Source organism: Juglans microcarpa x Juglans regia, chromosome 3D, assembly GCF_004785595.1.
Source record: "Juglans microcarpa x Juglans regia isolate MS1-56 chromosome 3D, Jm3101_v1.0, whole genome shotgun sequence".
Lineage (NCBI taxonomy): Eukaryota > Viridiplantae > Streptophyta > Magnoliopsida > Fagales > Juglandaceae > Juglans > Juglans microcarpa x Juglans regia.
The window spans coordinates 17,033,394-17,049,067 of record NC_054598.1 but is presented as its reverse complement, the minus strand read 5'-3'; the positions used below and the strand labels follow the sequence as shown (position 1 = coordinate 17,049,067).

The 15,674-nt window shown below is 38.7% G+C and overlaps 1 protein-coding gene across 1 annotated transcript; it reads left to right on the top strand.

Annotated features, from left to right (window-relative positions):
• The first annotated feature begins 9,128 nt into the window (after positions 1–9,128).
• LOC121256313 (zinc finger protein SHOOT GRAVITROPISM 5-like) lies at positions 9,129–11,540 on the top strand. Its single transcript, XM_041157073.1, has 3 exons — positions 9,129–9,512; positions 9,611–10,010; positions 10,565–11,540. Exons 1-3 carry the CDS (start codon positions 9,401–9,403, stop codon positions 11,337–11,339), a joined length of 1,287 nt encoding a protein of 428 aa, XP_041013007.1. The 5' UTR covers positions 9,129–9,400; the 3' UTR covers positions 11,340–11,540.
• Positions 11,541–15,674: the final 4,134 nt, after the last annotated feature.

Sequence of the window (15,674 nt, the reverse complement as noted above, 5' to 3'; positions counted from 1 at the left end):
TCGTATTTGTGGAAGGTGCATTACATGTAGAAAGGCCAAATCTAAGGTTTTGCCACATGGGTTGTATACACCCTTACCCGTTCCTAGTGAGCCATGGGTAGACATATCTATGAACTTTGTTTTGGGGCTGCCTAGGACAAAAAGGGGTAGAGATTCTATTTTTTTGGTTGTGGATAGATTTAGTAAGATGGCACATTTCATTCCATGCCATAAAACAAATGATGCCACAAATATAGCTGACTTGTTTTTTAGAGAGATAGTGCGACTCCATGGTGTACCTAGGAGTATTGTTTCTGATAAGGATGTTAAATTCCTTAGCTACTTTTGGAAGGTGTTGTGGGGGAAATTGGGTACTAAGCTCTTATTTTCCACAACTTGTCATCCATAGACTGATGGTCAGACTGAAGTAGTTAATACAACTCCAACTTAGCTATTACGCACTGTTGTTCAGAAGAATTTAAAAACTTGGGAGGATTGTCTGCCATTTATAGAGTTTGCATATAATCGGACCATGCATACTACTACTTCATATTCTCCTTTTGAAATTGTTTATGGATTTAATCTGCTTACTCCTTTGGATTTGATGCCTTTACCTGTTGATGGCAGGAGTAGCTTGGATGAACAAAAGAAGGCGGAGTTGGTGAAGTCACTTCATGAGAGGGTACGACTTCAAATTTCCAAAAGAATGAAAGGGTTGCTTCCCAAGCCAATAAAGGGCGAATGCGTGTCATCTTTGAACCAGGAGATTGGGTTTGGGTTCACAAGCACAAAGAAAGATTTCCAGCCCAAAAAAGGATGAAGTTGCATCCTCGAGGAGATGGACCTTTCCAAGTATTTGAAAAAATTAATGACAACGCATATAAAGTGGATCTTCCAGGTGAGTATAATGTTTCTGCTACTTTCAATGTTTCTGATCTTTCTCCTTTTGATGTAGGTAAAGATTCGAGATCGAATCCTTTTGAGGAGAGGGGGAATGATGGAAACCAAGTTTGGCCAACTTTTAAAGATCATTTGCAAATTCCAGATGGGCCAATTACAAGATCAAGGGCCAAGAAGATCAAGGAAGCAATGCACGGATTGGTGCAATCCACTTGGGATGAAGCTAGCAAGAGCCCAACACTCAAGATGGGCTTGAAAGAAGGAGAACCAGCTTTGATCCACTTGATTCAAGCTGTGGAAGACATGACTTAGAGATAGGGCCTATTGTTATTGGAGACTTCCAATTTGGTTAAATGATTTATTTTATTAGTTTAGAATAAGTGGGCTTGAAGATGCCTGACCCACACGTCTTATTTTCAATGAACTAGGATTTTCAAGAAGGCCTTATATTTTGGCCAAGGGCTTATTTGGAAAGTTACTTTTTAGGAATTAGGATTTTAAGAGGTACTGTAGTGTTACTGTAGCCATACTGTAGCCGGACTGTAGCGTGACACTGTTCATCAGGGGCATTTTGGGTAAAAAGGAGATTTATTTTGGCTAGGGTTTTAATTAGGTTTAGTTTAAATACTCCTTGTAGCCTCATTTGAAGGTTAGACAATATTGAATGTTATTTGTGAGTTGAGTTTTCTCCTCTTGTTCTTGATTGAACTCTTGAACTTATCAAAGGTAAATCACAACCTTTGTGGCGTTCCTCCTTTGTAATCTAGGTTCTTGAGATGGATTCTTCAACGGGTCTAGATTTTGATATAATCTAGGTTCTTGAAACGAGTTCTCATCGGGTCTACTTTTCCATCCATTGACTTGAATTTGGCTTTCTTGGGGAGTTTTCAAATTGATTGTGGATTCAAGGGTTTTCATTCCTGCGGGTTCGTATCAATTTGTCTCTGAGAAGTACGAGCCGACTCGCAGGTAGTGGTCAATCAAGTACGAGAGAAGTTCGTCGTGAAGTGTAAAAGATTGAAAAAATACTTGGCACTAGTAGAAGTCGAGCACCCCACTTCAAGTACTTCTAGATTCAGCAGGTGTCGAGGGCAGAAAACTAAAAAGTGAATAAACTGGCGCGAGCGGCATCCTGGCAAGAAGGCTCCTACCTACTAGAGCAAACTGTGATCTGAACTGTCGAAGTACCCGCCGTAGGGATCGAGGTAATGGAGATACAACCTGGAGCCCCGGATTGGGCAAAGGACATCCACAAGTACTTGAACGCCAATAAGGTGCCTGAGGACAGGCAAGAGGCAAGAAAGATTAGAAACCAAGTGGCACACTACACTTTGATCGAGGAAATTTTGTACCGAAGGGGCCACTCGACGCCTCTCTTGAGGGGCATCTCTCCTAAAGATGTACAGTACGTCTTGGAAGAAATACGTGAAGGGATCTGTGGCAGTCACTCAAGAGAAAAGACACTAGCCGGAAAGGTGATGAGGGTATTATTGGCCCTGTGCCTTGCAAGATACCGAGGAATATGCGCGAAAATGTCAGAAGTTCCAAGAGTACACTAAAGTACCCCATTGCCCGCCTGAAGAATTGACATTGATCACCTCACCTTGGCCCTTCACCCAGTGGGGAATTGACTTGATCGGCCCACACCCCTCGGTAAGGGATGAGTAAGATTTGAGGTAGTAGTTGTAGATTACGTCATCTAGTGGGTTGAGGCCGAGACCCTAGCAATAATCACAAAGAACAACATCACGTGGTTTCTATGGAAGACTGTGATTTCGAGCACTACCGTAACAGGTGCCGTGAGTAGAGGATTGAGTTCCGATACTCGTCTCCGAGCCACCCCCAGTCTAACAGGCAGGTGGAAGAGACCAACAAGACGTTGATGGGAATGTTCAAAAAGCGACTCGACAATAAGAAGGGCCCGTGGGTAGATGAACTTTTTGGTGTCCTGTGGTACCGGGTCACACTAAAGATACCAATAGGGAAAACTCCTTTCAGCAGAAATCGGGATCCCCACATACAGAGTTCAGCACTTCGAGCAAGACTCCAATGATAGGCGGCTCGAAGAACAACTAGATTTGCTAAAAGAAGTCAGACTGGAGGTAGAGATAAGAACCGCTGCCAACAAAAGGAGGGCCAAGAGATGTTTCAAGAAGCGAGTGCACCCGAGAGCATTCAAAGTTAGAGAGCTCGTAGTCAAAGAAACAGGAACAAAAACGCGAGAAGAGGGAAAGCTGGGCCCCCGATGGGAAGATCCCTATGTGGTCACTGCCACCAGTCACCTAGGCTCCTACAGGCTCTAAGACTCCCAAGGAAACAAGCTGTTTGATAGGAACCAAGGTGGGCCTACTCTTAAAAATCCTTTGCAAGTTCCAGATGGGCCAATTACAAGATCAAGGCCAAGAAGATCAAGGAAGCAATGCAAGGATTGGTGCAATCCACTTGGGATGAAGCCAGCAAGAGCCCAACACTGAAGATGGGTCTGAAAGAAGATGAACCAGCTTTGATCCACTTTATTCATGCTGTGGAAGACATGACTTAGAGATACGGCCTATTGTTATTGGAGGCTTCTAATTTGGTTAAATGATTTATTTTACTAGTTTAGAATAAGTGGGATTGAAAATGCTTGGCTCACATGTCTTATTTCTTATCAACTATGTTTTTGGGAAGGCCTTGTATTTGGGCCAAGGGCTTATTTGGAAAGTTACATTTTAGGAACTAGGGTTTCATCAATTTATTGTTGGGGTTACTGTAGCCGCGGGTACTGTAGCAGGTACTGTTCATCAAGGGTAATTTTGGGAAAAAGGGGGCTTTATTTTGGCTAGGGTTTTGATTAGGTTTGGGTTTAAAAACTCTTTGTAGCCTCATTTGAGAGATCAGACAATATTGAATTTTATTTGTGAGTTGAGTTTTCTCCTCTTGTTCTTGATTGAACTCTTGAACTTATCAAAGGTAAATCACAACCTTTGTGGCGTTCCTCCTTTGTAATCTGGGTTCTTGAGACTGGTTCTTCAACGGGTCTAGATTTTAATATAATCTAGGTTCTTGAAACGGGTTCTCATCGGGTCTAGATTCTCCATCCTTGACTTGATTTTTGGCTTTCTTGGGGAGTTTTCAAATTGATTGTGGGTTCAAGGGAATTCATTCCCACGGGTTCATATCACTGTTGCATCCCTAGAACGCCAAACATCTACAAAAATTTTATTGCTAAAGCTAGCTTAATTATTGTAAATTTATGTTTTCATACATACACTACGAATCCTAATGAAAGAGGTGTTGGATTTCATTTCAAGTTTCAGGGATATAACAAAATATTCATCAACGTAATCGTTATCAACAAAATCTCTATCAACAAAATCACCATCAACATAATATCCATCAACGAAATCTCCATCAACATAATCTCCATCAACTAAATCTCCATCAACTGAATCTTCATTGACTATTTACCTCCCCGCAGGACACCCAAGGGACGACCCACGCCGGAGGCTGCTCTGCCCCTCCTGCGGAAGAGTGCGGGTCAGCCCTTAGCCACCAAAAGGCAAAACTTACCTTCAATGTGAGCATCAACAGGTGGGAGTAGGTCCGGCTCCAGACTGTCTGAACAATGTACCTCCCACAATAGAGAGTAGGTCCAGCCCCGAGGTACCCATAAAACTTATCCCGACCTCCACCACGATGAAGTGTGGGATCAGTGCAACCATTTTTAAACCTACCATTTCTTGCAATGTCAACGGGCGAGAGCGGGTCCGGTCACAAACTGTCCAATCCGCCTACCTCCTCACGAAGGATGATAGGTGAGCAGGAGGCTCAACCTCCTCGTCCAGGAGAGCGGGTGCTGACATCCCGAAAGAACATACACTGACCCCCATCCTGGTAATGGAGCAGACCAGCCACATCGCTGTCTGAATTACCTCCCCTACGAGATACCAAATGGATGAGTGTAATGCCTAAGGCTGTTTTATCCTGCCAATGGCGGAGTGTGGATCAGTCCTCAGTTACCCGAAGGGAAAGACTTACCTTTATCGTAACCTTCAACAGGTGGGTGCAGGTCTAGTAGTAGACTGCTCGAACAACCTACCTCCCCATGGACCAAGGAGGTGAGTCAAGGCAGAGGCCACCTTGTCACCCAGCAACGAAGTGCGAACTAGCCCCACGACTACCTGAATAACTTACCCCGATGAAGTATGGGATCAGTGCCAGCCTAACCCAAACTTACCCTTCCCTACAGTGTCAACGGGCAGGAGCGGGTCCAGTTGCAGACAACCCGAACAACCTAGGTCTTGTGCGGAACAAAGGGACTAGTTGAGCCAAAGGCCGCCTTGTACCTCCCATGAAGGAGAGCGGGTCCAACCTCAATTGTTAGGTTTTTTTGGTATGGCTGAAATTTGCATCTCCTAGGGTATCGAAATTCTAGGGTTTCTTCATCTCTAAGGTTGTCCATTGGTTCGAGTGTTGTTCCATTGATTCTCTTCTATTTCATTATCAATTCTTGTTGCTTGAATTCAATTGCTTCATTTTCACAATTGAATATTGCTGATTGTGATTGAATTGGAGAAAAGAAATGAAAAGAAAAGAAAAGAAAGGAAAGGAAAAGAAAAAAAGAATTCAAAAAAGAAAAAAGAAAAAAAGAAGAAGAATGAGAAGAAGATAAGGAGAGGTAGCATATTTAAAGGTTGTTACACAGTTACAACAAAGAAAAATAAAAACATTTGTTGATTGAGTTTTATCGTCAAAGGAGCAGAATACATATTTGTAGTTGGTATCTTGTTCTATAATTACTCTTTCCCTCATATAAATTACTTGAGTCTCGTGTCATTTTATTCCTTCCTTGTTTCTTGTTTCTTGGATCTATATTACTTGAGAAAGCATCGTTTGGTAAGTTCTATAAACTCGATTGGTACTTGTTTAGAGAGAATAGATTTTGTATGCCTACTAGTTGTATGCATAAGTTGCTTGTGTGTGATAGACACGATGGTTTGTTGGGTAACCTTGGTGTAAGGAAGACTTTTGTTATGTTGCTTGAACATTTGTGGGAATATCATTTGACATTCAATGACGTGTTGCATGAACGTTTGTGGAAGTATCATTTGTCATTCATTGATGTTTTGCATAAACGTTTGTGGGAGTATCATTTGCCATTCAATGACGTGTTGCATGAACGTTTGTGAAAGTATCATTTGTTATTCATTGATGTGTTGCATGAACGTTTGTGGGAGTATCATTTGCCATTCATTGAAGTGTTGCATGAACGTTGGTGTAAGGAAAGCTTTAGGTGTGTTTCATGAACGTTTGTATGAGTATCGTTTGCCATACATTGACTTGTTGCATGAACATTTGTGGGAGTATCATTTGCGTTTCATTGAGTTTGCATATAATTGGAGTGGTCATTTTGGTGTGAGGAAAGCTTTAGATATGTTTCATGAACATTTGTGGGAGTATTGTTTGTCATTCATTGAGTTTACATATAATTAGAGTGTTCATGCTACTACTCAATTTTCACATTTTGAAATTGTTTATAGACTTAATCCATTTCCTTTAGATTTAACATCTTTACCTGTTGATGACAGAGTAGCTTGGATGGATTTTTCCAAATTCTTGAACAAATTAGTGAAAATGCATATCTAATGGATCTTCCAGGTAAGTATCCTGTTTCTACTATTTTCAATGTTACTAACCATTTTCCCTTTGATCCAGGTGGAGATTCGAGGTCGATTCCTTTTGAGGAGAAGGGAATGATGGGAACCAAGATGGACATAGTTTTAAAGATCCTTTGCAACTTTCAGCTGGGCCAAGAAGATCAAGGAGACAATATAATCATTGATGTAATTCAATTGGGACGAGTTTAGCAAGAGCCCAACATTCAAGATGGGCTTGAAGGATGAAGATCCAGTTTTGAATCATTTGATAAGTTATGGAAAATGGTAACAACATGACTTAAAGACTTTGGGCACTTGAAGGATTTCAACTTGTTTGATTCATTTAAGGGACTTATTTTATTATTTTAGAATAATTGAGTTTATTATGGAAAGAACCTAAGGGGGGCCTATGCAAGGGCATGTTAGGAAAGTTATTATTTTATTAAACTAGGGTTAGGGTTTTACTGTAGCAAGTACTGTAGCGCGCTACAGTATCCGCGACACTGTTCATCTGGGGCACTTTTGGGATAAGTGCCTTTATGTTGGCTAGGGTTTAATTAGGTTTTGCTTTAAATACTATTTGTTGCCTCATTTTAAGAAATTTATGAAATTTGATGAATTATTCATTGTGAGTTGAGTTTTACTCCTCTTGTTCTTAATTGAACTTTTGAACCTATTAAAGGTAAATCATAACTTTTGTGGTGTTCCTTCTTGTAATCTGGGTTCTTGAGACGGGTTCTTCAACGGGTCTAGATTTTAATATAATCTAGGTTCTTGAAACGGGTTCTCATCGGGTCTAGATTTTTCATCCATTGACTTGATTTTGGCTTTCTTGGAAAGTTTTCAAATTAATTGTGGGTTCAAGAGATTTCATTCCCACGGGTTCATATCAGAAGTTGTGACAGGTTTAGCCAACGCAAATGACGAAATGCAGGAGGACAATACTTCCTTCGAAGAGGATCGTGCCTAAGATGGTTATAGGCTTGTCCGAGCCTTCCATTTTGGACCATCTTGAATCAATTGTGGGCAATCACCGAGATAATTGAAGATATAGAAAAGTTTAGAAGGTCCCACAATAGGGACAAGGACTGGGTTTTAGAGAAGCGAGTGAGGCCTGAGTCTCACTGAAGATCAAGACAATATTATGGGACCACTTTTGGGTAAGGATCGTCTGTTTAAGTATTTAAACTGTTTGGTCTTATGTTTTGTGAGTTTTTTAGAAACTCATATGAACTGCGATGACTATTTTGGAATTATGCAAAAGTATTGAGATCTTATGTTTCGGTACCATGATTAATATTTCCATATAATTGAATTAAGTTGACTTTTCGCTATGATATACTGCATACTACTAGCTATCAGTAGGTGTATTGCATCTTATCTGTCATGTATGAGAGACAGGTAACTCTGGTGTTACATGTCCTGACGTTTCAATTTTCATCAAATCCCAAGCGGGGGCTGGGGGTGCCACATTAACAAATATGATATTAATAAATATGTATGTATTGTAACAAATTTATGGAAGGTTGAGGTGTGATTCTCTAAATTTATAGAAGAATTCCTAGTATATAGTATAAATAATCTATTTTATGCTTAAAGTTACATGTAATTTGTTATGATTCAAGGTACTTAGTCCTTTTAGTTTTTATAAATTCATAAATAAAATTAGTTTATTCAATAAACGAACAATATAATCGTTTGAATAATTAGATAAGTAATGACTAAAATATTTTTATTATAGTTTTTAAATGATGGTAAACTTTTTATGAGAAAATATGAAATGAACTTAAGTAGCTTGTTAATATATATACTTGAATAAATTCAAATAAAATAACCGAAGTTTGGATATTGGTGAAATATTCATACTCGGTGGAACTCCAAACAAAATTGAAAATAAACCTTGGAGTACTCTCCCTCTAATGCAAAATGAGAATTTTGAGCTAAATTCTATATCTCAAACTCTTAGATAATTTAATGTGCGATACATAGTATCTAAATTATGTAAAATAATCAAGATAAAATGTAATTAAAATTATATATAATGTGATGCCAATGCTCTTAATTAAGAGATCAGAAAATTGGAACACGTGGCATGTTATAAAAGCGCCAAATTTAATTTGGTTGATCTAAAAGGGTTAAAAGAAAAAGTTTTCTTTAATAAATCCGTTAAAGGAACTCAGGGAAATGATTATTGCCGTCTTGAATTGAAAGTGACTAATCGTGCTGCTTCAGGCCTTATGAATCATGTTTAGCTCGCCATCATTAGAAACGGTTACTTTGATTGTCGAAACTCAATTTTTTACCCCATTTTTACCTCTTACCTTTTCAACAGAGAGAGAGAGAGAAAGGAGGGGTCACGTGAGCAGGATGTGAACTCACGTGTAATAGAAGGTATGGCCTGCACTTATTCATGCAAATTACAGTGCCCGAATAATGACTGTTTGTATTCTTATGGTGGAGGATGTTCTTTTGTTTCTGTCTAAATTCTGTGTGTGGGGCTCAAAGTTCCAAGCAAATGTGATTGGGTCAGCCCCGAACGCGCTCTCTCTTTCTCTCGGCCTTTGTTTCTTGTGGATCACTTTATATACGATACAATCATACAAGACTTGCCTCAACCTTACCTGCTCAGGGCGGGGGGTCAATGAAACTACAAAGCAGTAAAGCTCGTGGTAAGGAAAAGTGAGAGGAAAAAAGCTAAAAAGCCTTAAAAAAAGTTGATTGCAGAAAGCAAGAGCTTTTCTTCTCTCTCTATTTAGCCATATTCGCTCTTCTAGGAGTAAAGCTGCAACCCACTATTCCAACCTCTCCACCTGTACAGGCCGTAGGATTGATTTTCCTAACCATCCCCACCATATACTGACCGAAAAGAACCAAATCCACCCATGTTAGATTGTGTTGTTTCTTCTGGTGCTCCATCTTCTTCTTGTGATATATTTGTTTCCCAAGAAAATGGAGTCACTAACAAAAGAAAAAGAAGACCAGCAGGCACACCGGGTAAGAGAACTACTTTTACATATCCTTCTCTCTCAAATCTTTTTTCTTCTTGTTTTTTTGGCTCGCGTTTCGATTACAATTTTCTGGTTTCCATGTAGATCCAGATGCCGAAGTCGTGTCTCTCTCCCCAAAAACCCTATTGGAATCAGACCGTTATGTGTGTGAGATCTGCAACCAAGGGTTCCAGAGAGACCAGAATTTGCAGATGCATAGACGAAGGCACAAAGTTCCATGGAAGTTGCTTAAGAGGGAGACACAGGAGGTGAAGAAGAGGGTTTTTGTGTGCCCGGAGCCTAGCTGTTTGCACCATGACCCATGCCACGCCCTTGGAGATCTCGTAGGAATCAAGAAGCATTTCAGAAGGAAGCACAGCAATCACAAGCAGTGGGTGTGTGAGAAATGCTCCAAGGGATATGCTGTGCAATCCGATTACAAAGCTCACCTCAAAACCTGTGGTACCAGAGGCCATTCGTGTGACTGTGGCCGTGTGTTTTCCAGGTTTTCTCTTTCATCCTATTCGCCATGAACCATGTTTAATATTTCTTCCTTTTTGTTAATCAGGTTCTGCATATATTACTACTTTCTAGTTGATGATGTTGTTTTCGGCTGCTCATGGTTCTTAGATATTCCTGAGTCTTTTTTAACAATGTTGAGGAATCCCATAGGTAAGAATAATCTCTGCAGCATTACACCATACCTGCCTTTGTATGAGATCTAGGCCAGCCAATAGAATTTGAAGGCCAGTGCACCACTGTAGTCAATGACCGCTTTCAAAGCCTAAATAAAACTGAATTCCCCACAACATCAAAGAGCCATTTTTTGCAAAAACATTCCTCTTTTGCTGATGTTTATTTAATACTCTAAAGCTAGTCTTTCTAATCCATACTGGCGATGCTTAATCAGTTTTATATTAGTTGTTTCATGCTAAGCTTATATATCGGTGTTTTCATCGCTTCCTTAATGAAGAAGACAATAAGATCAAGATAAAACTACATTAATTAATATTGTTTTTTCGCTTTTGAATTATCAATATTAATTCCTTGTCCTTGCAGAGTAGAAAGTTTCATTGAGCACCAAGACGCTTGCACGGTCCGGCAGGCTCGGCCTGGAATACAGACACCCCAGCCAGCGGCGTGCTCATCTCGAACAGCGTCGAGCACCAGCCCATCAAGTGACACCAACAATTTCAGCGCAACCCCATTGCCTAGAATGCTAGCTTCAAAGCCGCCGGAGCCGATTTTCTTAAGCTCGGAGAGGCAAAAAAGCTTCTCCTCCACATCCGAACAGAAACACAATTTGGAACTTCAACTCCTGCTTTCATCTAATGCCCTCTCCTTGCAAAATCCGGACGACACTTACGCGACCCATTTGAAGCTTTCAATAGGATCATGTAATGGTGTCGAGAAAAATGAAAAGCAGCCTACTCTGGATACGAGAAGAAGCTCGCTTGGCGATAATAGTGAGAATGAACGCTCATTGGAAGTAAAAAGGTTGAAAGAATTTGCAAAGGAGGAGCTAAAGTTGGCCATGACTGAAAAGGCCTACGCCGAGGAAGCTAGGCGAGAAGCGAAGCGACAAATTGAGATGGCCGAGCTTGAGTTTACAAATGCCAAAAGGATAAGGCAAAACGCGCAGGATGAACTCGAGAAGGCTCAGCTTCTGAAAGATCAAGCCACCAAGAAAATCAGCTCCATCATGTTGGAAATCACTTGCCAGGGTTGTAAGCAAAAATTCAACGCATCTACGATTAATTTGCCACCGTCTGATGAGACCTCGCTTGCTGTGAGTTATATGTCCTCAGCCACAACAGAAGGGGAAGGAGAATGAAATGCAACATGACCATGCAACCCTGTAAATACGCAGCTTTGTCTCTTTTATTAACTCACTATTTTGTATTCAAATTATGAAGCCTCGTAATCTTCTATTGATCTTGATATAAAATTAATTTTCTTTTGCTGCGCATCAAAAGTAGGTGTTTTGAGTCTGACCATTGTTTGGGAGTACTTTTAATTAAATGAGTGTAGCACCCGACCGGCTTCTGTACTGATTGAATACATCTTCAATTATTATAAGTAAAAGTAAATGATTTTATGTGCTGTAATATTTAGATAAAGTGAGCAATGAATAGTACATATGAATGCTACCACTAGTATCAAAAGCACTACTTTCTGATGATTTTTAGTAAGGAGAATGGGATACGACAGAAAATAGTGGCATTTTTGTTAATAACTGAAGAGAACGTGTGATTCTATCATGTGCTAGCTTGGATTCTCCCATAAAATGTCGGGAAAGTTGCTTTTCATGATTGCTTTCTCGAGAAACTAAAACTAAAGCTCTAACCCCATTATCATGCAGTTAAGCATAGATTACGTAATACATTTTCTGTATGAAGCTGTCCCTACGCCAATGCACCACAACTTACCCTTGACTAATATATTATTATATTTATTGTTTGTTGGGCTTTTGTAAACATAATAGTAATTTACGACTCCTAATTACTGTACTAACATTTTGGTTACTCAACTCACCTGAACTTATCATTATAATTTTTTTTAAATTTTAATACAAAATATAATAAACAATTCAACTTTTTCAAATTTTAAAATAATAATAATATTAAAAAATAATATTCTAATAATATTTTATCATCTCAACTCAACTCACTTCAACATCCAAACGCAACCTAATTATTTTTCTCGACGACCATAATAGTAATATATATATATATATATAATTAGTCTATATACAGTCATCATGTAGAGACTGTCGTACAAGTCAATACAGTTTAAACAAATTTTAAAATTATAATAATATCTTTTTTAAAATTATGATTTTTCTCATTTTATTCTTATTCTTCAATGAGACTGCACATGCAATCTTCTACTTAAGACTACAAATAAAATTTATCATGTATATATATATATATATTGCTTACACTTGCATTTTCAGTTAATTTCTTTTAGATTGTCTGCAGTGCTAATTCTCTCTGTTGCATCTATCCCATGCATCTTTCATTTTTCTTCTCATGTCGAATTCGAAGGTATGTCTTGAGCAGGGGACTAATAAGGTGAATTGCCTTGAGTCATTGGCTTGAATGTTTGTTGTGTGTTTGGACGTGCCGACAATCTATTTTCATCTCTTATCGTTGGAAAATTTAAAGGAGAGAGGAGAAAATGAGAAAAAAACAAAGGAGGGTTTTTATTGTTGTTAGTCTAACTTTGCAGTTTCAAACTTTAATTCGTGACACGTGAGAGTATTGAGTATGAAATGAATGACGTTTTTATTATGGTTGTCATTCTGTATGTCATACTTTGTTGGGACCATTTGTTATAGAGGAAAGAACCACTCAAAGTGCTGACCTATATTATCCAAATTCAATGAGAGAGAGAGAGAGAGGGAGAGAGAGAGAGAGAGAGAGAAACAGAGAGAGACAGAGTCCAGAAATGGAGAAAGATGGGAAGTCGTTTTCACTGCATCTGCGTTCCGTTTAAATGGCTCGGGAAAAAAAAAAGGTAGTGTTCCTTTTAAATGCATATAAAAAACATCATGTTTTTCAGTGCCACAGTTGAAATGGTTATGCACAGGCAGTCGTCCCTCTCAACATAAACAACACACAAACCCCATTCATGAGAGAGAGATAGAAAGACGCTCGCTAAATCTATCAGAATCTGGGGAGGATACAGTGTCTGCAGCAGAGGACACCGTACTGTTTTATATCATTCAATTAGAGGGAAAATTACGTGGACTGCGTTTGAAGGAAGACACAGCCATGTTTGTTTTTAACAAAAAAATGAATGAAAACACCGTGTGGGTTTGATGATTTTCTTTCATAATTTTAGCCAAAGCAAAGATAGCGAACACAAGGGGAAGGTGTAGGTGCACCAAGAAAGGGTTCCCATTTCAGTTTTGCTTTTTCTGACTTTGGGACCACGTGCATCTCTTTCCCCCACCTTTTAACGCTGCTTTCCTCTCTTGTCCCGTAGATAAAGCCATCCACTGCTCATCCAAAAAAATAACATAAGCCATCCACCGAACAAGGTTCTCTTTGAAATTTTGTTTCTTTAATCGTTTGTATTTCACCATCCAGCATTGGTAAGCTAATTTAATCTTTGAGTAATGTGAGGTAAAAGTCTTAGTGTGCAAGTTTTGTCTAAGTTATTTGTAAAAAAATAATTCTATATACAATCGTGAAACACATAAATACCGTGTATTCGTTTTGAAAAAGAGTGTGATTCACTATTAAAAAATTAATTTTTTTTGTAGGTTTCATGTTTTATTTACTTTTTTCAAAACAATTACGCGGTGGTTACACAATTTACGGTTGCAAATATATTTTCTCTTTGTAAAAAAGTGAGCCACACTGTAAAAGAATTATTTTATTTACAAATCAATGTGTAGAACACAAGATCTACATAACTTAAATGGTAAGACTCTAAATTTTAAAATTTGTCTTCCAAGTTAAACTATATCATGTAAACACTCTATTAGGTATGCTTAAACCTAGCACAACCGGATTTGTACTTGACCCGACCCGAAAGCCTTTGTTTAAGGAGCCAAATCGACCCGACCCGAATAAAATAGAACTAGGTCGAACCCGTATGACTTGACCTTTACCAAAAACCAAAAAAAAAAAAAAAAAAAAAATCCAACTTTCTGAACATCGATTTATCTCATATCTGAGGAGAAATAGACAATATCGATCTCAATCTCAAATTCTTCTCAATCTCAAGAAAAAACCCTAAAAAACAAAAAAAAATGAATAGAGCAAAACTTTGCAGAAGAGTCGTTCGGATGCAATCATTTGCAGAAACTCGATGTAGTGTCGAATCATTGATGGCTTCACTATGGTGAGAGTTATTGAGAATCTCGGATAGCAGCATTTCAGCCGTCTCTTCTTACACTACCGATAGGAGAAAAAAAAAGAAATTTCTCAGGAAACAAACAGAGAGAGAGAGAGGATAAATACGGGAACCTAAAAACTTCCCAAAGTTGTATCTCACCATCCTCATAGTTCCCCAGATATGGTTGTGTTGTAAGGCTCAACAATGGTGTCAGAGACCTTCGGGGATGAGAAGATGAAGAAGGTGAGCATCATTCGGTTTGGGTATTCCTCTCTGATCTTTGAGATCAAAAGGGTACCCATACCAGATCCATGGTACCAGGCTCCAAATGCATGAGAACAGCACATTGCCCACCTTGGATGTGAAGAATCTCACGCATCTTCGCTTGAAGTCGGGAAACAACGACAATGACACACCCACCACGTTCTCTCCCTTCATCTCGCAATAGACCCAAAGTCCCAAACACTTTCCTAGCCCCACCACTCCCTCTTCAACCCACGGGCCTACCCAAGAGCAGAAAACCTAAATCTTATCGAGAGAGAGAGAGAGAGAGAGAGAGAGAGAACGCACCTCTGCAATGACAAAAGACAGTGATGGCGACGGGTTGTTGAGATAAAACTCGTGATTAACTTTCGATCCGACAAACCCATGTTTATTCGGGTTGAAAAATGCGAGCCTCTCGGACGGATGAGGCCAAGGCCCTTTTTGCACAGGCCTAGTATGACCTGTTATTTTATAAAGGGCTTATGCTAGACTTGTATAGTTGGGAGCTCTTGGATCTTATACAAATCATTACTCATTACTATTTATACTATAATGATTATAAACAGTTATCTTTTTTTTTTTATTCTAATATAGGAAAATATATATATACAAGGATGAAATTGTAGACGTTCATATTATTACCGCTCCAAAGAATTACAAAGTTATATGTAACATATTAAATCAATTATGGGTTTAAATTTTGATTGATCATAAGCTTAATTAATTCATGACACATTTATACATGATTTCTACCTTCGTTGAATCTTCTTAATTCCAAGCCATGCAGTATGCAAAGGACAACTACAAATTAATATTACCCAAGTACACAAACTTTATTGAAAATAATATTTATGGAACAATGTTCAAAACAAAGGCTCAGAAAATTAGAATGGGACTCTGAATTAAGTGATTCAAATTGTTGTATGAGTGCTTCATGACAAGTTGAATTACGAACTTTAGTGTTAATAAAAAAAACTGCATACAACATAATTCAAGCATTTAAAATCATGCATAAAATATTTTAAAATATAAACTGTTGACTATTTTTAATATTAGT

Excerpts from the sequence above, each read along its gene's own strand:
- LOC121256313 (XM_041157073.1), top strand. The coding sequence starts at position 9,401 with ATGTTAGATTGTGTTGTTTCTTCTGGTGCTCCATCTTCTTCTTGTGAT. Across the intron at positions 9,513-9,610 it reads AAGACCAGCAGGCACACCGG|ATCCAGATGCCGAAGTCGTG; the intron begins GTAAGAGAACTA and ends GTTTCCATGTAG. Across the intron at positions 10,011-10,564 it reads TGTGGCCGTGTGTTTTCCAG|AGTAGAAAGTTTCATTGAGC; the intron begins GTTTTCTCTTTC and ends TTGTCCTTGCAG.